The sequence below is a fragment of the Cnephaeus nilssonii genome (genome assembly GCF_951640355.1).
Source record: "Cnephaeus nilssonii genome assembly, chromosome: 4".
Taxonomy (NCBI): Eukaryota; Metazoa; Chordata; class Mammalia; order Chiroptera; family Vespertilionidae; genus Cnephaeus; species Cnephaeus nilssonii.
Window position 1 is genome coordinate 51,964,531 of NC_137075.1, and position 22,269 is coordinate 51,986,799.

Below are 22,269 nucleotides of genomic sequence, written 5' to 3' on the forward strand. Positions count from 1 at the left end.
TTAGATTCCCGGTCAGGGGTACATGCCCAGGGTTTCGAGCTCGATCCCCAGTGGGGGGGGTGCAGAAGGCAGCTAATCAATGATTCTCTCTCATCACTGACGGTTCTTTCTCTCCCTCTCCCTTTCTCTCTGAAATCAATAAAGATATATTTTAACAAATAAAAGGGATATGACTATAAAAAAATTTAAACTGCCGAAACCCGTTTGGCTCAGTGGATAGAGCGTCGGTCTGCGGACTGAACGGTCCCGGGTTCGATTCCGGTCAGGGGCATGTACATTGGTTGCGGGCACATCCCCGGTGGGGGGTGTGCAGGAGGCAGCTGGTCGATGTTTCTCTCTCATCGATGTTTCTGGCTCTCTGTCCCTCTCCCTTCCTCTCTGTAAAAAATCAATAAAATATATATTTTTTTAAAAATCAATAAAAAAAAAATTTTAAACTTTGGAAGATCAAAAGGTTCATCATTAATAAAAGGAAAGCAAATTTTAAAAACTGTATCAAATGAAACATTTTGTAAAGTTTATAGAAATTAATTTTTTAAAGAACACTAAGGATCCCAATTTAAAGAACACTTAGGATCCCAATTTATCACTGGTTAAAAGATATAAATTATTCATTAGAAATAAACAAAACTTGCTAATAAACATATTCATCTTTAATCTCCACAGCAAAAAAAGAGGTAAAGATATAATAAGAAAAAATCTGTTACTCCTAATGTACTAATTACATCTCCTCCCTCCCACATGTACAAAGAACAGTTTGAACTTCAATTCAGATTAGGCTAGTGTTTATTTATGGAAGAAATGCAAAAACAGCACACTTCTTCCAAAAATATACTGTACAGTAATATCAAGGGGTGATAAAATGATATACATTATTGCAAGTTGGTTTTATTCATACCTCCCTCTGAAAAAATAAATCCATTTTATTTCCTATATTGCTATAATGCAGATGTTGAAAGCCACATTTACAATAAATTTTCTACAATTTGAACTAATTTTTCTGGAGATTATTGATAAATCTCTCTTATGTTAACTGGGAAATTGTAAATATAGGGTGTCCCCAAAAAATGTATACACACATTTTGAATAATTATAAAGGCAGTGTTTATTAAAATATATTTCATTTTCAAAATTGAGCTATCAGCTGCTAAAGTGTATATATTTAGGAGGGGGGGCGGGATAGCCTGTATATATTAACACTTTCTTTATAGACAGTCACTCTGGTAGTTGTGGATACACACACACAGAGAAACCCAAACATGTGAGATTCTATATAATGAGTTAATTTAATTCCTTTACAGCAGTCTCTGTCCTGTGCATCATTGTAGGATGTTTAGCAGCATTCCCCTGGTTGCTACCCCAATATCAATGGTATGCCCCTAATTGTGATAACCCAAAATGTCTCCAGACATTGCCAAATGTCCCCTGGCATCAAAATTGCCCCAGGTGAGACCACTGCCTTAGAGAGACTTTTGTGAGAATGGCCAAACTGTCACTTAAGAGTATATATATATTAAAAAAATCTGCCCCAAGACAATTCTATTGATTACCTAAGAAAATAACTTCAAAAAACTACTTCATGTGTTATAAGGAAATGATTACCTGATCTGATGAAAACACTAGAGGTCTCCTCATTCTATCCTCCAGCCCACCTCTACCATCTAAACTTACAGCATGCTTCAAGGTCTCTCTATAATAGTTCTAACACATCATGCAACCTTGGCTTGAACATTTCTGTGGATGGAGAATACAATTTCCACCACCAGAAAGCTCTACTTACTAAAAACAAAACAAACACTCTTCTTTATACCAAATTAAAACTCTATCCCCTGAAGGTGTATCTCCATGGTTCTAGTTAATTTATATATCTCAACTCATACTTTCCTGTTATTTACCATTATTTCCACTTGGTCTCTGAAAGACTATAAGAGAGGAATCAGGTGGAACTTTGAGAAAACAGCAATTCTCACATTAGATAAATAAAGCTACAGGATGCACATTCAATTATTTAAAAATATAACTGATTGAATTCAATAAGTTTGTGTTTAATAAAATTTCAAGTAATGCCCTGGCCAGGTGCCTCAGTTGGTTGGAGTGTCGTCCCGTATACCTAAAGGTTGAGGATTTGATTCCCAGCCAGGGCATACCTAGGTTGCAGGTTTGGTCCCCAGTCGGGATTGGGGCCCATATGGGAGGCAACTAATCAATGTTTCTCTCACACATCAATGCTTCTCTCTCTCACACTCTCTTTGTCTCTATCTCCTCCCCCCTTCCTCTCTCTAAAATCAATAAACATATCCTCAGGTGAAGATTTTTTTTTTTTTAATTTCAAGAACTTTAAAAATAATTTTTATTAAATAGTTAAAGCAAAGTACATGACAAAATATTTTTCACCTTGCCCTGGCCAGTGTGGTTCAGTTGGTTGGGCATCATCTGGTGCACCAGGAGGTTGCCGGTTCCATTCCCGGTCAAGAGCACATGCCTGGGTTGCGGGCTCAATCCCTGGTGGGGGTATGCAGGAGGTATCCGATCAATGTTGCACTCTCACATCAAAATTTCTCTCTCTCCCTCTCCCTTCCTCTCTCTCTAAAAATTAACAAACTATTCTTTAAATAAAAAAATAAATCACCCTTTAAAATATATATATGCATACATATATATACATATACATACATACACATACACAGGGTGTCCCCAAAATTGTATATACACTTCAATAGCTGATTTCTATTACATTTTGAAAATGAAATGTATTTTAATAAATATTGCCTTTATAATTATTCAAAGTATGTACATTTTAGGGAGACACCTGTATATATTTTTTATCTTATGTGCCAGAAAAGATCATCTGACATACCAGAAAAAGATATTAAAAGATTACTAAATAATAAGTATATGATACCATTCAATAGAATAAATTGCTAGTTTGTAAGAACTTCAATGTACTGAATATCACTTTAAATTTTGAAGAAATAAAACAGTTCACCCTCAATAACTAAAGAGATAATTTTACCAAATATTCTGGTTACAAGATGAACCAGGTAATATTTTCACCTCAAAAATTCTTTGTGATTGTGGCCAACAATATGCCAGTCTTACATTTAAATGAACTTGGGCAAAGGATATTTTGTAATTGTCCTCAATCAGGATTATGTTGCCTTCTAGTGACTGGTTTTTTCAATCCTCTCTTTTCTCTTACAAAGAACCTTAAATATTCACCAACATATACTATTCACATATATCAGAAATTATGAATTTGTGTATAATGAGTAATTTTTTTAATTCTCATAAAAACTCCAGAATAACTTTTTGAATAAATGTATTGTCATTTGATATAAGCTAATATCCAATTTGGGGTACATAATTTTATCTATAGTCATGTGAGAAAAAAACCTGCAAGGTAACTAAGGTTGAGTTATACTTACACAATGGTTTACATTTATAATCTAGTTTGGGAGAGGGTAAAAAAAGTTGAATCCTGTCAAGAGCTAGTCTAAATTTAATTGTCCTAAAGGACTTATTAAGTAAAATAAGCAGTTAACTACAGCTTTATAATAAACCCAGTTGACAAGTATCAACCTTCTTTAAGAGGAGCCTTCCAGCCTAAATAGGCATTCGCACTTCGCTTTTGAAAGAAAAAACAGTTTTAGTCAATATACAGTGATATTTTCTTTAGTGACTTATGAGAATGATGTATGTAAATTTAATGGAAAATGAAGGATGGCGTGCAAGAACCAAAGACATTCCAATGTTACCAGGATGACACACTTCATTACAAACAAATTCTTCACTCATTCATTCATTCATTCAATATTTATTTATTGAGGGCTTGCTATATGTATAAAGCAAAAATTAAACAAAATAATACTATCAGTAATAAATATAAAAGACAAAAAAAAAAAAAAAAAAGGCAAATTGAATTTATTTCGGATGACTGCAGCAAAACACACCGGGTAAAAGACTCCTTACTTCTATTTCTGCAGATTCCACCCGGTTTTCAATTATTTCGATACATTGTCTCTTAGCTGGTGGTTCTTCACTTATAACAGTTTCTTCAGCAATGTCCGTTGCTGGTACTGTTAGTACTAAAATGAAAAAATGTAAATGTTATTTAATTTTCAGATAGATTTAGTTGAAATAAAACTAGACAACATTGTTGATGCAACTCATCTAAAATAAATTATATTCTAAAACAATTTCAAAACACTGATTTGCTTTTGAGGATGTCCATATTTGTCTTCATCTTCTTGCTTTTTTACTGCAAATCTCTCCTTGTTTAAGCACTTACTTATTTTTATAAAATTTTATATATAAGCGTTAACCAGTTTGGCTCAGTGGATAGAGTGTTGGCCTGCAGACCAAAGGGTTGCAGGTTCAATTCTAGTCAAGGGCACATACTTCAGTTGCAGGCTCCTCCCCAGCCAGGCCTTGGTCAGGAAGCGTGCAGGAGGCAACCAATCGATGTATTTCTCTCATCAATATTTCTCTCTGTCTTTCCCTCTCTCTTCCACTCTCTCTAAAAATTAATGGGAAAAATATCCTTGGGTGAGGATTAAAGAAATTTATTTTATATATAATATGTTCATTCACATGGCTCAAACTCAAAACAATATTTGACAAGCATATTTTGAGAGCTCTCATTCCATTCCTAAAATAGATAATCATTTATTGGTTTCTCATGTACTATTCTTGTTAATTTATGGAAAAACAAACATGAACATACATTCCTTTTTGTTACACAAAAGGTATCAAATAAAACATACATTCAAATTTTCATACAACAGATACATCATCTGCAGTTGCTTTTTTCACTGCACATATATAAGGTGTCTTTCATCTGTATATATAAAAGCCAAAGCAACCAGTCAACCGGACGACTGGACAACTGGCCGGTAGCTATGATGTGCACTGACCACCACGGGACAGACGCTCAATGCAGGAGCTGCCTCCTGGTGGTCAGTGCGCTCCCACAGCGGGAGCACCAATCAGCTGACTGCCGGGCTCACAGCTGGCAAGTGCAGCTGCAGGGGTGCGAGCCTCTCTCGCTGCTGCGGCAGCGACAGGTGCAGCAGGGCAGGGATGAGCGGGAGCAGCGCCATGGCCAGCTGCCTGCCGTTTCACGCACTACTATATCCCTCGGGGGAAACCGGCAATCTGACATCCCCTGAGGGGTCCCAGATTGCGTGAGGGTGCACGCCAGGCTGAGGGACCCCACCAGTGCATGCATCCGTGCACCGGACTGACTCCTAGTCTGCACATAAGAGCTTTCTTTTATTTAGTTGCATAATAATGTGTGGATAAGCCATTATGAATGTTGTCTGTTTATACACTTTGCTTGTTTCTCTACTAGGTTGTTGGACTTTGTCCCAATTTTTAGTATCTCTTTATATAAATGTAAATTACACAGAGAGAGAGACTGTCCTTGCTTTATTCAGGGCTATAGAAATGGATGTGCATACTGAAACCCTACAAAACAATGGGGAAAATTACAATTATTCCATAGCCTTTAATGTTTTGTGTGGTTTTTTTGTCAAAACATTAAAACCTGTAATTTATAAATGTAAACACAAATGAAAAAAGTAAAACTAATATTTAGTGTAACGTAATTTAAAACATTAGAAATGAGAAAGTTTTATTTCTTTTAACTCATATTGTTACACTTACAAATTAACTCAAGAATTTGAGAACCTTGTACAGTATTTGTTTCATTGAACTGTCTGCATAGTATATATGTTCATACGTCAGTTACACATTTTAAAATTATGGAATCTTTAAAAGTTTATTTTAATACTAGAGGCCCAGTGCATGATTGAATCATGCACGTGTAGGGTCCCCTACACACTTTCGGTTTTGATCGCAGTGGAGCTGGGTGCCTGTCCGCTGGTGCACCAGGCCTTTCAGAAGCCTCCGGCTCGGCGGAGGCTTACGAAAGGCCTGGTGGCGGAGCAGACAGGCACCCAGCTCCCACGCTTTTGATGGTCCGCGGCGGGACGTGAGCTGGCTGCCCCAGAGGCCCCTTCTGTGCTGCAGCACAGCCATGGCGCAGACGCTGAGCTCCCGCCGCCACTGGCGACGCGAGCTCAGCGTCCTGCCGGCCCAATCGGCTACCCCGGCCACCCCGAGTCCCGCCCCCTGCGCCTCCCTCTGGCCCAATCGTGGGCATAGCGGAGTGATGGTAATTTACATATTACCATTTTATTAGGTAGGATTCAGTAGGGTCCTCTTATTGTTCTTTTCCAGAGTTTTCTTTCTTTTTCTTCTTCCCTCCTCCCCTATCACTATAAACTTAGAATCTGTTTGGCTACTTGCAGAAAGAGACCTCTTGGTTTTTGTTATGGGCTGAATTGTGTCCCCTCAAAGTTCAAATGTTTAAGTCCTTACCCCCAGCACTTCAGAATGTGACTGTATTTGGAGATAGGGACTTTAAAGAGGTGAATAAGGTCAAAAATAGGGTCATTTGGGAGGGTCCTAATCCAATATGACTGGTGACCTTATACGAAAAGATAACCAGGACACAGACAATACACACATATGAGGGACAACCATGTGGGGACACAGCAAGAAGGCAGCCACCGGCAAGCCACAGAGGTCTCAGAAGAAACTAAAACTGCCAACACCTTTACCTAGGATTTCACACTTCCAGCACCATGAGAAGATAAAAAGCTATTGTTCAAGTCACCCAGTCTATAGCATTTTGTTATAACAGCAAATTAATAGTCTTTTTAAAATATCACACTACAGGGGAGGAACCAAGATGGCGGCATAGGTAAACACCTGAACTTGCTGTCTCGCACACCACATCAAAATTACAACTAAAAGAAAAAACGGATATCATCCAGAACCACGGGAAGGCTGGCTGAGTGGAAGTTCTACAACAAGAAGGAAAGAGAAAAGCGCATCTAGACTGGTAGGAGGTGCAGAGGTGCAGAAGAGGGAAGGTATGGAGGTGCACGCGGAAACGGGCTGGCAACTGAGTACGCTGTGGTCTCTTTCAATCGGGAGGGAGATACAAACTCCCGACTGCTCTGAACTCCAGTTCTGGGTGAGACTCTGGGGCCCCAGACTCATACGGGGAGAAACTGGACTGTCTGGCATTGGGACAGGAACACAAGGGCAGCTTTCTCTCAGAGGTGGTCGCAGCGTTCATTGTTCCTGCACGGGGCTGCAGGACACAGAGACCCAGGGACCTATCGGGGGCAGGGCCAATGGGCAACCATTGCTGTTTGCACCACCCTGTAATTCCCTGAGACTACGCCCCACCCAATTTACAACCCCACCCAAGCTGTACGCAGAGGCGTTTGCATATGAATGGACTTGCCTTTTGCAACCTAACTTAACAAACTGCAGCTGGGTCAAAGAACCCCAGAGCTTCCAAAAGAAGACCTAAGGCTCGTCAGCAGCCTGCATTGCTTCACAGCTGCGCCTCATCTGGGCACCTCCAAACCCCAAACTAAGAGGAGGAATCTGAAGATCTCTCTGTAGCTCCTGCTGGGTGGCTTCAGGTAGTGGTTGACTTTGCACCTCCTTGGAGATCCAAGAGCCAGTGCACCCAGTGGTGAAAGTGAGACCACACCACAACTTTTCAGATCCATAAGAGACACATTCAAGGGGCAGACTCTTGAGCACCAAAGCCCCACTGAAGCAAGTCCTGCCCCATAAGGGTGTTTCCAGCACAGCAGTTCTCCCATTGTAGACACAACTGGTCCTCACAGCCAATTGGTCTGGAGGTCAATTCCACCCAGTGATACCAACAGCAAGCAAGGCTTAACTACAACAAGATTGTGCACACAGCCCACAAAGGTGTGCACCAAAAGCGTCCACCTCAGGTGACTGGGGAGGCTGAGCCACTGGGCCTTATAGGACACCTAGCACACAAAGCCACTCTGTCAACTCAGGGAAGCAGCCAAAATGCGGAGCCAAAGGAACATGTCACAAATGAGAGAAATGGAGGAAAGCAAACTACTGGATACCGAGTTCAAAACCACGGTTATAAGGTTACTCAAGAATCTTCTAGAAACCTCCGAGAAATTTAGTGAGAACCTCGAGGATATGAAAAAGGACCAATTAGAAATTAAACATACACTGACTGAAATAAAGAATAATATACAGAGATCCAACAGCAGACGAGAGAATCCTAAGAATCAAGTCAAAGATTTGAAATACGAAGAAGCAAAAACACCCAACCGGAAAAGAAAAAATAATCCAAAAATATGAAGATAGTGTAAGGAGCCTCTGGGACAACTTCAAGTGTACCAATATCAGAATTATGGGGGTGCCAGAAGAAGAGAGCAAGATACTGAAAACCTATTTGAAGAAATAATGACAGAAAACTTCCCCTACCTGGTGAAAGAAATAGACTTACAAGTCCAGGAAGCACACAGAACCCCAAACAAGAGGAATCCAAAGAGGACCACACCAAGACACATCATAATTAAAATGCCAAGTAAAAAAGACAGAGAATATTAAAAGCAGCAAGAGAAAAACAGCTACCTACAAGGGAGTACCCATATGACTGTCAGCTGATTTCTCAACAGAAACTATGCAGGCCAGACGGGAGTGGCAAGAAATATTCAAAGTGATGAATAGCAAGAACTTACAACCAAGATTACTCTACCCAGCAAAGCTATCATTTAGAATTGAATGTCAGATAAAGAGCTTCACAGATAAGAACAAGCTAAAGGAGTTCATCACTGCCAAACCAGTATTATATGAAATGCTGAAGGGTATTCTTTAAGAAGAAGAAGAAGAAAAAAAAGATAAAGATAAAAATTATGAACAACAAAGTGACAACAAATACATATCTATCAACAAGTGAATCTAAAAATCCAGTGAATAAAAAATATGATGAACAGAATAAACTGGTGAATATAATAGAATCAGGGGCATAGAAAGGGAGTAGACTGACAATTCTCGGGGGGGAGGGGGTGTGGGGGGGTGCGGGAAGAGACTGGACAAAAATCGAACACCTATGACGAGGACAATGGGGGGGGGGTAAGGGCGTGGGGTGGGGTGGGAACCGTGTAGAGGGGAGTTATGGGGAGAAAAAAGAGGAACAACTGTAATCATCTAAACAATAAAGACTTATTTTAAAAAATAAAATAATAAAAATTTAAAAAAATATATCACTCTACACTTACAAATCAAGTCAGGAAAAAATTGAGAGCTTCTTGATAGTGAGTCTTCCGATTTGAAACTATGAGTTTCTTTCCATTTGTTCATCAGTGAGACTTGTCTGTATAAATGTTAGGTTTGGGAAACAAAGCTGTATCTGCTTAATACAGATACTTTGAAAGCTTTCTTCTTTTCTGTATAATTGGATTAGTTCGTTAAGGCTTTGCGAGAGCACCTGGGCCTGATGAGCTCTTAGACCAGCTATCAGCAGGTGATTTCTGCAGAACAGGAGAAAGGCCTCTCAGGCTTCACAGGTCAAGGTCTCCTCCTGTCCTGCTACAATGACAAACTCCTTCCTAAGTGTCATACCTCCTCTACTGCTAAACCAAAGGCAGTTTAGGAGAACTTCTACCTCCAGCCTTTCCCTTCCGTAATTCCTTCACTGGCCATGAAGAGGCATGGTCTCTGCCATCCTACTCATTTTCTAAAAGTATGTGTGTGCACATACTTTTTTTTTTCGGGGACTGGGTGCAGGGTGATGCTTTCTAAGCTAGGAACTTGCTTCCCCTTCTCTTTCTGCTTCCTCCACTATTCCATCCGATTCCATCTATCTTAGTCCTGCTGGATGCACTGCACTTCCTATTCAGTGTGGGCCCTGTCTTGCTGGGAGTGTGTACTTATTGCTGATTTCTGAACTCAACCCTTTTCTTTTCTTGATGCACCATTGTAGGTTTTCATGAGAGTTCTCTTGCCCTGACTGTAATGTTCTTAGATGTCTTTGGCAGCACTTAAAAGGTGGAATTCTGTGGTTTTCTCAACCTTTTAGATTCACTGAAAACATAGTTGGGGCTTCTACTTCATCCATCTTATTGCTCTCTGTGGTTTCCGAGAGGGGAAAAAATGGAAAAACTGTCAACAAAGCTGCTAAAAGTTGCTATCACATAGCTATTACAATCTTAAGTCCAACTTTTTTTTAGGTTGCGTTTTCTTACATGGTATTTTTAAAAGCTCACATATCTGAATTGCATTAAATGGACTAAGAAATTATCATCCAATACTGATTTTGAATTATTTATTTAAGCTCATTTTCAAGCAGAATACTTTGGGGCCAATTCTTCTTTCCACCTGGTATATACTCTGATAAAGCAAGCTAACTTTAATATTAGCCTAAGCAAATAAAGTGAGGCAACTAAATCTGTTGCAAAGGGTTACAAAAACATAACTTAAGGCAAACTGAGAATAAACAGCAACTTTATGGAAATGCCTACTACTCACCTTGCTGTCCATCTGGCATGGTCACAATGATGGGCTGGCCTATTCCACTGGTTGGAATGGAGTGCAAATTTCCAAGCTGGATTCCATCCGTTACTATTGTGATGACTTGCTGACCCCCTGAACTAACTACTTGCTGAATTGCACCATCCACTGATTCTGCAGTAACTACTTCCTCCGTAGCCACTACTGGGGGGGAAAAATATAAATGTGAAAATCAGTGAACATATATAAAAATAAAAACAGAAGTTTCTTTTTGCTTTAGTACCTTTGCCTTCCCTGCTTCTTCCTTACACAGAAAAGTTTGTACATGGTTTTAAACTTTAGTCTATACATATCTATGTAAACATTAAGTGCTATTCATATCTATGAAAACATTATGACTACAAGTCCCACAATTTACAATAAGTGAGTTCCAACTATTCATGCATGTGTGTGTTTAAATAAACAATTCCTCTTCATTTAGTTATATGAGGTACAAAATTTGTAAGGTCTCCTAAAGTCACAGATATAACAAAGGGTCCACCTGCTTAATAAAATTCCATAATCCAAAAGATGATTTTTTTAAAAATATATTTTATTGATTTTTTACAGAGAGGAAGGGAGAGGGATAGAGAGTTAGAAACATCGATCAGCTGCCTCCTGCACACCCCCTACTGGGGATGTGCCCGCAACCAAGTTACATGCCCTTGACCGGAATTGAACCTGAGACCTTTCAATCCGCAGGCCGACGCTCTATCCACTGAGCCAAACCGGTTTTGGCCAAAAGATGATTTTATATGTGGTTATACTCCATTTACATTTATATAGGAGTTGATAAACATTTCAATATCCAATGAAACATGAAAATTTGTATTTTCCAAGTAGCCAGACTAAACAGTATTCCCTTTTTGGATTATGTGAACAGGGGTTGCCTTGATAATAAGTGGCATGCAGGTCTGGTAGCATATGAATATATTATATTTAACTAATACGTAATATATTAAGCATAATATATTATGTTATAGTAATATACTATGATCTACTATAACAATATGTTAATATATAACACTTACTTAATAACATGAAAAATTATCAATGTAACCAAAAAATATATATATATCATTGCACATCCTAAAGGATGCTAAAACCATTGGTAAAATGTTTTGAGGAAACAAGATATTTAAATGTTCCCAAGGTATCACACCAAAGATTAGCATTCGTTAGAAAGAGGGAACTATAAAGATCTAGTGGTTACCACTCTCACCAGGCGGTCATTATCAGGACAGCCTGACATTATGTGCCTCCTGATGTGATGCAATGTGAGATTACAAAATATCACTGTGTTCTTCCTGGAAATGTTTGGCTTGAATCTAATTATTAAGAACTAAATGAATCCAGAATGTGGGTGATCCTGCAGACAACTGGCTTAGACTACAAAGATTTCAATGTCATAAAGAACAACAAAGACAGTAGAATAATCCTAGATTGGGGGAGACTAAGAGGAACAATAACCAAATACAATGTGTGAACTTTAATTGGACCCTGAATGAAAAACAGAGTTTAAAGGACATCTTGGGGATAACTGAAGAAACTTGAACTATGGACCATATGTCAGTAACGTCACTAAATTAACACTGATGCTTTTAGGAAATATAATGGAGGTGTGAGTAGTAAAAGGCTGCCCTTATTCTTGAGAAATACATGCTGAAGTAATAAAGAATGAAGTGTCATGAGGTCTGCAGCCTACTTTCAGATAATTTGGCAAAATAAAATAATTTGGGTCAAATTCTTAAACTTTGGTGGTGGGGATGAACATGCAGATGTGGCAAGATGTTAAGAGGTGTGAATATAGGTGAAAGGTATAAAATTCATCCTCCAATTTTTCTATGGGTTTGAAAACTGTCAACATAAAAAATGTTTAATATAACTATTTCTGAAAAAAAGAAGTGACATAAGAACTATTTCTAAATTATATGGGGTTTTTAATAAGTTATCTGAGGCAACTTTTTACCAAAAGTATAATTAAAAAAAAAAAAAGCATTCTCTCCTCAAGTGCTACTATTCAGATACACAGTTGCTCAAAAACATGCTAAGTTGCTACCAATTCCCAGGATAACATCATGGATATCAATGACCACAGGATTTACTGAAGACAGAGGCCCTACATATGTACTATATACTCCTTTTCTTTTTTAAAGGCAGGGGAGTACTGGGACCCTACTTTCCAAGGATGCACACATGGCAGCAGGCCAGGCTGCAACTCTGTTAGTGCTTTATTTTATAATCAAGGGTTACAATACAAACTGCAGAAGATAATACTCAAAATGCAAAGAGCCTTTGTGTTTTTGAGTTCTCTCATTTTTTTTGTTTGTCTTAAACTATAATTAGGCTTTATCACCAAGCACTTAAGAAAATTTCAGGAAGATAATTATAAAATGAAATGTAGGACATAAAATAGTAATATATTCAATAGAACAACTACTCAGGTTTTCAAACACATAGACTATTGCTTTGATTTTTTAAGAAAATATCCATATGAAAAAGAAATGTTCACTCAGGTTGAATGCTAACTATAAGTAGTGACTATTTCCAAGCATCATCATCTGTAAGAAATTTCTGAGATCACACACAATCAAGGCACAACTCCAGAACTTTCATCTTTGCACTATCTGCAATGACTGTCATTAAAATAATAAGAGTTCTTGCCTTTCATCTAAAAGCTTTCTTTTTAAGATGTGCTATGGTAAGGAATTTAAGAAAAAATAAGGAAACCAATTACATAAGAAGACAATGGGCTCCCAAGAAACCCTAAGAACTTAGCATAGAATACATGCTCAGGTATCTTAAAAAATGGGCTGGCCAAAGATAGAGAAATCAGCAGTCAAAAGTTAATCTCTTTAGTTTTATGCACAGGAAAGTACACTATGAGAACACTTCAATGTTGCCAGATCCTGCTCTTTCATGGGGAGCTGAAAATCTGGATTTTATTTTATTTTATTTATTTATTTATTTATTTATTTATTTATGTTTTATTTATTTATGTTTTATTTTTTAACAAATCTTTATTGTTCAGATTATTACAATTGTTCCTTTCCCCCCCCCCCATAGCTCCCCTCCACCTGGTTCCCACCCCACCCTCTGCCCTTACCCCTTCCCCCCGTCCTCATCCATAGGTGTATGATTTTTGTCCAGTCTCTTCCCGCACCCCCCCACACCCTTTTCCCCCGAGAATTGTCAGTCCACTCCCTTTCTATGCCCCTGATTCTATTATATTCACCAGTTTATTTTGTTCATCAGGTTTTTTATTCACTTGATTTTTAGGATCTGGCAACACTGAGCATATGACTAGAAATAGCTGTAGCTGAAAAGCTGAGGCCTCCCTGCCCTGCCCCACTCTCTTTAGAAGGCCATTATCTCAACCCTGCCCACTTTAGCCTTTTATATGACACTAGAGGCCTGATACACAAAATTCGTGCATGGGTAGGATCCCTAGCCCTGGCCGGCAATCAGGGCTGATCTGTGGGGTGACTGGCGGGGCGATCAGGGGGGCCCCCTGCTACTGTCCTATGGTCCTTACCACATCATATGAAACAAAGATGAAAAAGCCCTCTGTCTCTGGGTTCCAGTAATTGCTGTCTTCTTATACCTCTTCAAAACCTCAGGATAGCAATGCACATTGCTATTATTAGCCAAGGGGTAACTACACTACATCTTGTGGTTTCCCTACTCCCTACTAGCACCTTCTAGCACCTTGGCTGGCCTGGGGCCTGAGGGCTGGGGGCAGCTCCTGAATTGAGCGTCTGCCCCCTGGTGGTCAGTGTGCGTCAAAGCGACCAGTCATTCCACCAGTCATTCTGCCGTTCTGTCTATTTGCATATTAGGCTTTTATTATATAGGACTAGTGGCCGGTGCACAAAATTCATGCATGGGGGAGAGGAAGGAGGTTCCCCTCAGCACAGCCTGCACACTATCCAATCAGGGACCCCTTGGGATCGGGCCTAAACTGGCAGTCGGACATCCCTCTCGCAATCTGGGACCGCTGGCTCCTAACCACTCACCTGCCTGCCTGTCTGATCGCCCCTAACTGCCTCTGCCTGCCTGCCTGATTACCCCTAACCCTTCTGCCTGCCTGTCTGATCGCCCCTAACCTCTCTGCCTGACTGCCTGATCGCCCCTAACTGCCCTCCCCTGCCGGCCTGATCTCGCCCCCAACTGCCCTCTCCTGTCAGCCTGGTTGCCCCCAACTGCCCTCCCCTGCCAGCCTGATCTCGCCCCCAACAGCCCTCCCCTTCTGGCCTGATCTCACCCCCAACTGCCCTCCCCTTCTGGCCTGATCTCGCCCCCAACTGCCTCCCTTGCTGGCCTGATCTTGCCCCCAACTGCCCTCCCCTGCCGGCCTGATCGCCCCCCCTATCGGCCTCTGCCTCAACTCCCACCACCATGGCTTTGTCCGGAAGGAAGTCAGTCATCCGGAAGATGGCCGGTTGACCCGGTCTAATTAGCATATTACCCTTTTAGTAGTATAGATAGATTATATAGGATAGGATTGCTTAAGTGGGGGGGGGGGGAGCCTTTTTCATCATGAGGAGATGCTCTTGGCAGACAAAAATACATAATCCCTATATCTGGACGGATAGCCAGCCATATACACTATACTGCCAAACTGGTCATTAAAAAAATTGAACTGCTTTCTTACACCTTACACCAAACAGCTGTTGCCCTTAAAACCCCTCCACAGCCCCCACCTTAGGTTCTGTCTTCGCAGTTCACCCAGATTAGGTTCTGGCTGGTTGGTTTCTATGCCAGTCAGTGTCAAAAGCTCCGCCTCTTAGGCAGCCCTTAGCTCCTCGCACTTCACCCAGATTAGGTTATGATTGGTCAGTTTCTATGCCAGTCAGCATCAAAAGCTCCACCTCCTAGGCAGCCATTGGCTCCTCGCACTTCACCCTGATTTGGTTCTGATTGGTCAGTTTCTATGCCAGTCAGCATCAAAAGCTCCACCTCCTAGGCAGCCATTGGCTCCTCACACTTCACCCTGATTTGGTTCTGATTGGTCAGTTTCTATGCCAGTCAGCGTCTCCGGGCCTATCAACGGGCCTGATCAGAGAGGCGGAGCTGATCAGCAGCCCCAGGGGAGGCCCAAGAGAGAAGTGTGGCTGCTGGCCAGGCCCCAAGAGAAAGAGAGAGGCAAGGGCTGATCAACAGCTTCCATGGAGGCTACAGATCAGACCCTGCTTCTCTCTCCAGACCTCTCTTCAGGCCTGATCTGCAGCCCCCTTGGCAGTCAGTGCTGGGTCACCAACAGCAGCCCAGCACTGACTTCCGGCCAGTCGAGCCTTCGGTCGTTTTGGATGTTATGGACCCTGGGTTTTATATATCAGGATTCTTGGCCTTTGTGAATATTTGAATCTCCAACTTTTAATGTACACATGTGACTTGTTTTTCTAACCTGGAGTTTCTGAAGAGTTGGACAAGGGAGCAGATGCTTCAGCTAAGGCAGCTAATGTAGCTAATACTGATGTAGAGGAGTTTCCAAACTGAACAGCAGACACACCTGTTTCATCTGTGAGAAAAGAGAAAATAGATTTGAATTTTTAAGGAGCTTTAATCTGATATTCTGTTTTACTTTATTCAACTCTTAAATGAAGCCTGAATAATATTAGTTTTGTGAAAAACAAGCTTGGATAGCATTAGTTTTGAAAGATAATACTGCAGTATGTTTTGCAATATCACCTTTCTTTAAATTGTTTTCTCATAAAAATTTGGGTGTTTTTTCAATTATACCAAAGAAAACCAAGGTTTTTCTTACCCTCGTTCTCCAACTGTCCTTTCTTAAAAGGATGGATACCTACTAAGGCTTAAAATCCCAATAGCTATCCTATATGCATCTCAATACCTGTTGCCTTGGATGAATTTTCTGAAGATACCAGACCTGTTAGGTTCACCACCCCTCCAGGTCCAATGATAAACTGTGGTGTTGCAGCATGTATCGTCACAGTGTCGGGACTCTCTGGGTTTGTGTTGATTTGATTCTGCATAGCAATCTGGGGGACAAATCACCACAATATTTTCAGAATTATAACCAGAACATATAGCACAGGCTCTCAACGTAGTACAAACAGAAATATAAAGGAACATTCTGTAATTTAAGAAGAATCATATAATATAAATGGGTATCTTTTTTATGGTCTACTAAGAATATAGAGGTAAACCAAAAGTATGAATTTATATTCTAAGTTCCCATTAGCTAAAGCAGCAAAATCCAATGACAGGAGAAATGGATATCTGAAAGGCTTTTATAGAACACAGCTGAAAGATATGCTGCCCTGTGGCTTCAGAAATTAAATTATTTAAATCAAATTATTTCCTCCACTATATTCAGCAATCTATAACACTATATATATAAAGCATGTCCTTTCCAATTGTTCTACATCTTCAACCTAACCCCCAAACTGCACTCCTAGGAGTAAAAGAGTTGGAAGAGGCCTGGCAAAGTTCATTTTTCTGAACATATCCTTTAAGTAACTAGCTGAAGTCTAATAGTCAGATGGTCTTAAAGAGTTTTACTGGGAAGGATAACAAGAAGACATGCAAGAAGAGGCAGTAAGAAGATAATTTACATCAATATTGTCTAGCTGAAGAATAGAAATGTTGGTTATTAGAAAAACTTGACCAAAAGCCAAAAATAACCATGCTCATAGATTTTTCTGAGGACGGTGAGAAATAAAAGAAACCACTCAGAATGATAAAGACTGTATCACTCACTCAGGGGACATTATTATGTCTGCAAACAAAATTTTTTTTTAGTGAAATATAACAGACTTTGAAACACCATATGGTAGCCAAAACCATATGGTATGCAACAAAAAGAATTAATAGAATAAAATGTGTAGGAGAATTTAGGAATTTAACACAGAAAGTAACATCTTATCTAATCTTATGTTGCATGCAAAGACTACAGTCTTACAATCAGGAAAATGAAGAGTAATGAACAAAAAGCAAAAGAGGAAAAGGCCTGTCCAAAATAACTAAGTCCAAAATGAAAAGCTACAAACTGAATAGTTCAAATCATCCATAAAACAGAGATCTTTTGTTTATTTTCTTAAATTAAAAGAAAAAGTTACCTGTAATATCTCTGCTAAATCTTCATTCCCATTGTCTACTGAAATATCAAATGCAGTTTTACAAAATTTACTCTGCGTGTGTACATCAGCACCATATTTGATTAAAAGCTCCACCACATCTTGATGGTTGTGTTCTGTGGCCCAATGTAGAGCTGTCATCTTTAACATGTCCTTTGCATTGACATCAGCACCATGCTACAAAAATATAAAAAATAAGAGATTTCTAAAATATGAAATATTAAAAATTGCTGAAATGAAAATTCTAGACATTACACTTTAAAAGAATTTGCTACTAACATGATCAACCATTTTTTGTGTGTTGAATAATCTATATGCTCCAGGATCACCACACATCTGTCACTTAACCGGTTTTCTATCATGATGACTTTCCTAATTGCTTTCCTTCTAATTTCTTAGGAGAGCAGCACTGATTTTTTCAGTCACCCAGCTGTGAGCATGAAGGGCTAGAACAGAATAAGAAGTGAAGGAAAACTATGAGCATTCCTCCCAAACCCTATTTTTAACTCTAGTTCCTTATTTACACAAAAATATCCTTTGCTTTCAAAACCAGTGCAATATAAAGAATTTAAGGGGAGCCAACTAGAGGTACAATGTCCATTATGGTAGCCACGAGACATATGTGGCTATGCACTTGAAATATAGCTAGTCCGAATAGAGTAGTTCTGTATGGGTAATTATACACTGGATTCAAAGACTAAACAGCAAAATAAGGATGTAAAATAAGCAATATAATAATGTTTATATTGATTTCATGTAGAAATAATAATATTTTGTATATGTTAAGTTAAATAAATTATAATATTTAAATTGCTTTTTACTTTTATAAAATAGAAAATCTATAATTACATACGATTTGCATTTGAAGCTTACATTGTATTTCTTTCGGACAGGCTGATCTAGAGAAGAGATTTTCAACCTTTTTCATTTCACAGCATAAATAAAATACTAAAGTTACACAACACACCAAAAAATATATTTTTTGCTGATCTGACATAAAATAGGTATAATTTTGTTTGACTTACAAAAAAATTTAATAAATAATAGTAATTACCTACCCTTTTTGCTCCAAAGTGACTTTTTAAAAACTTAGGTGCCTATCTCTCTATATATATAAAAGCCTAAGCAACCAAAGGGCGCCAGCTGCCAGGCTCAGGGCTGGCAAGTGCAGCTGCGGCGGCAGCAGCAGCAGCAGCAGGCACAGTGGGACTGGATTGAGCGGGGGCAGCTTGGCACCCAGCCTGGGCTCAGGCTCCTCCCTGGCCGCCTGCCGCTTTGCGCACTATTACATCCCCCAAGGGGTCCCGGATTGCAAGAGGGCGCAGGCCAGGCTGAGGGACCCCACTGGTGCACAAATCCATGCCCCGGGCCTCTAGTACTTACATATAAGGATTTCAGATACCAAGATTTAACCAATCAGGAGCAACCTTATTTTGAGACAAGACCAATAACATTGGTCATTTTTTTATTTGAAATCTAAGAGAAAGGAAGTCAGAGCTCCTGACTAAATAGGTATTGCATGTTTCAAAAATTCTTGTTGCACGTCAGTTGAAAATTGCTGATCTAGAGGCCAGAATAAAAAGGATTAAGAATACCTAAATCTATCATTCTGTTTCAGAATTTTCTTTCTGGAATTTAAATGATTAAAGAAAAATCCCCATTTGCATTATTTGTTTATTTGTTAATTATCCAAGCCTAATATTTCTTTTCCATGAGCATTTTAACTGTGTTAAGACAAAAAAAACTATAGTCCCTCACCATGGCAGAGATCAAGGTTTAAGAAATCAATTGTTTGACTTCACTAAGAACATACCTAAAATAAGTGTTTTATTCCCTCACAAAGGAAAACCTTAAGGTAATTTACATTTGATCTCCTTACATACACAAAATGAGATAACATGGGGAGAGGGATAGATATTCAATAAACTAGTTTTCTTCTCCCTCTTATAAAACCATAAGCCCTTTAGGGGTTTACTTTTTAAAGTACAAAAAGAGAGAACACATACCTGAAGCAAAACCTCTACTATGCTGGCATGGCCCTCAGAAGCTGCCATATGTAAGGGTGTTCGGTCCACTTTGGTTCTGGCATCCCTACTTACACCAGCTCGAAGTAGTACTTCTGTGGTGGAATAATGCCCGTACTGTGCTGCCAGGTGAAGTGGAGAAGTTCCCAGCTATACCACAAGAAAAAAAATCCACATTTATTGTCTTTTAGTACATTTCTATTACTACCTTCTATTTTATATTTTGTTTAAATAGCAAAATTATACTATCTGTTTACATAATAATTCAAAAAAAGAATTTATGCTCATGACATTTGCTTCATAGAGGCCTTCAAAAATTTCCTCAGTGAAGAGGAAAAGTCAATATTTCAGATAAGATAACTTAAACAAAATTAATTTCATCAGGAATTAGAGATAATTAGGGTTTGAGAAATTTTTCAGAATATTGGAAACGTCCTCATATCAACCACACAAAACTTCTTTTCATCTATGAAATTCATATCAAATAAATGTAATAGTGTATGTTTTTATATTAAACTGTTTTATAGGACTTAAAAAATAAATTAAAGCACCTAAGTGATATTTTTAAAGGAGTTCATATAGTCATTTTTTAAGAAAAAATATGAGCTGAGGTGTGCTGTCAAAGGTCAGTCAGGACAGAACCAGAACAGAGCCCATTATATTAATTTCATGTGGTCTAGGCAAGGCACTACATTAACACCACATTCACAATATACACGGCAGTACTAAAATGTGAGTGAAAGCTTGTTTGGAGGTTCTAGCAGGGGAGCGCAACTACTCATATACCTTTGACCCCATACCGGTCCTCTCCTCTGGAGGGAAGGTCGTCCTCTTCGACCTAGACCTAGCATGCAGCTTCAGGAGGGAGGCACATGGACCAGTGAGGGAGGAGGGGGATACCCGCCTTGCCAGGCAGATCAGCTGAATCAATCCCTGGCCATCAATGGGGTGACTGATGTCGCAGCCAGATTGCCCTCACATCCACTTTATTTTGTTTTTGTTTTTAAGTCACTTATATATCTCTAAATAATATACTCTTGGTTTTGCCTATTTTGAACTTTGTTTAAATAGAATCATACTGCATGTAATGCTCTATGACTTACCTTCTTTTGCTTACCAATATGTTCATAAGATTCACCCATGCTGGTGAATTTAAGTGTAGTTCACTAATTTTCTCTGCTCTGTAATAGTCTACTGAATGAATAATTTAACTAATTAATTAATTTAACTAATTAATTTAATTAATTTAACTAATCTACCGATGAACATTTGGGTTTCCAGTTTTTGTTACTATTAATTATGCTGCTGCTAAAAATAGTCTTATACATGTCTCAAGTACATGAACAAGAGTTTCTCTTGGGAATGTTTTCAGAAGTTCTACATCACAAGTATGCACATGTTCGAATTTACTAGGTACTGCCAAACTGTGCTCCACACATCTCTTTACCACTGCTTGGTACTGCTAGACATTTTTTTTCTGGCTAATCTGGTGGATATACAATCGATATTTCATGATTTTACTTTGCATTTACCTAATTAGTAATGTAGCTGAGCATCTCTTCATGTTTATTGGTCATTTGAACTTTATCTTTAGTAAAGTAGCATATTAAATCATCTGCCCATCCTTCTTTGTCTTGTCTTTTTACTACTGCCCTGGGAATTCCATGTTTTATGGACACTAATCCTTCTTAAGATCTTTTTGTCTTGATATACTGTGGTATCACTATGATGTGTCTATTCTTAGAGATTTTTTTTATTGATCCTGCTGGAGATTTGATGAGCCACTTCAATCTGTGAGCTGCCATCTTTCATCAGTCCTGGAAAAATCTGACATCATGTCTTAATATTACTTCATCCCTATTTTCACTCTCCTAGTGGGTTTATGACTACATATATCTTAGTCTTTCTCACACTAGCCTTCATGACTCCTGACAGCTTTTACATTTTGTATCAATTTCTGCATTGCATTCTAGATGATTTTTTTCATATATTTCAGTTTAGTAATTTTCTTTCAGCTATTCTCAATCTGCTTATATTAAAATATTATCTAAAGTTCTTATAAGTCTTCTGTTGTCAGTTGTTTCAGTAGGCTATTGTTCAAAATATCTTTTCCTTGTCTGTTATTTTTTGTGGGGTTTTTTTTTTTGTTTTTTATCTGTTATTTTTGACTGTTCATTTTTCCTGGAATTTCATTTGTGGATATAAAGCCTAGAATGAAGGTAGGTTCCTCCAGAAAGGATATTCATTTGTTTCTCCCAGGAACCTAGGATCTAGTCCAAAGATCACTTTACATTCATTTTTCAATTTATGGTTTTATAGAATGTACAGGACACAAATGTGTGCAAGTAATGGCTTGTGACTCCAAATCTTTTCCTCTCTCCATTTGATGTATTGGTTCAAGTCAGTTCCTTTACTTGGCAGTACCCTAATAACAGGGCCGGGGCAGAAGCAGGTAGGAGGAGGAAGGGAGTACTTCTGATTTATCCTTGTACTGAAGGTGCATCTCTTTGGGGTTCCAGAGTTATGGGGAGAGACTTTCCTAGGAGACTTCTCTCTGTGAGCAGTCTCAGGTCTTTGCCTTCAGTAATCCATGCCAATGAGGTGGGAAAACCAATAGGCAAATTTACTTAGTTCAGCAAATGTTCTTGGGTAAAATTTCTCTGGTTTCTGCCTTTCACTTGGTTTTTCAGGTTGATAATCTCTATTTTCTCTCTAACTCATGAGTGCACTTAAGATTT

The 22,269-nt window shown here is 39.0% G+C and overlaps 1 protein-coding gene across 13 annotated transcripts in view; it reads right to left on the reverse strand.

Annotated features, from left to right (window-relative positions):
• GABPB1 (GA binding protein transcription factor subunit beta 1) overlaps positions 1 to 22,269 on the reverse strand; it is a 60,124-nt gene that overhangs the window by 4,970 nt on the left and 32,885 nt on the right. For 3 of the 13 annotated variants that reach the window (XM_079767491.1, XM_079767485.1, XM_079767490.1), the window contains exons 3-9: positions 19,514 to 19,681; positions 17,490 to 17,684; positions 16,262 to 16,409; positions 15,815 to 15,928; positions 10,387 to 10,572; positions 3,970 to 4,085; positions 2,395 to 2,502 (exon numbers count right to left, since the gene is read on the reverse strand). In XM_079767491.1, the coding sequence (XP_079623617.1) occupies positions 2,395 to 2,502; positions 3,970 to 4,085; positions 10,387 to 10,572; positions 15,815 to 15,928; positions 16,262 to 16,409; positions 17,490 to 17,684; positions 19,514 to 19,681 (1,035 nt within the window). Of the gene's footprint in view, positions 1 to 2,394; positions 2,503 to 3,950; positions 4,086 to 10,386; positions 10,573 to 15,814; positions 15,929 to 16,261; positions 16,410 to 17,489; positions 17,685 to 19,513; positions 19,682 to 22,269 lie in introns of all 13 variants that reach the window. The other 10 variants (XM_079767494.1, XM_079767492.1, XM_079767493.1 and 7 more) reach the window with 10 other exon arrangements.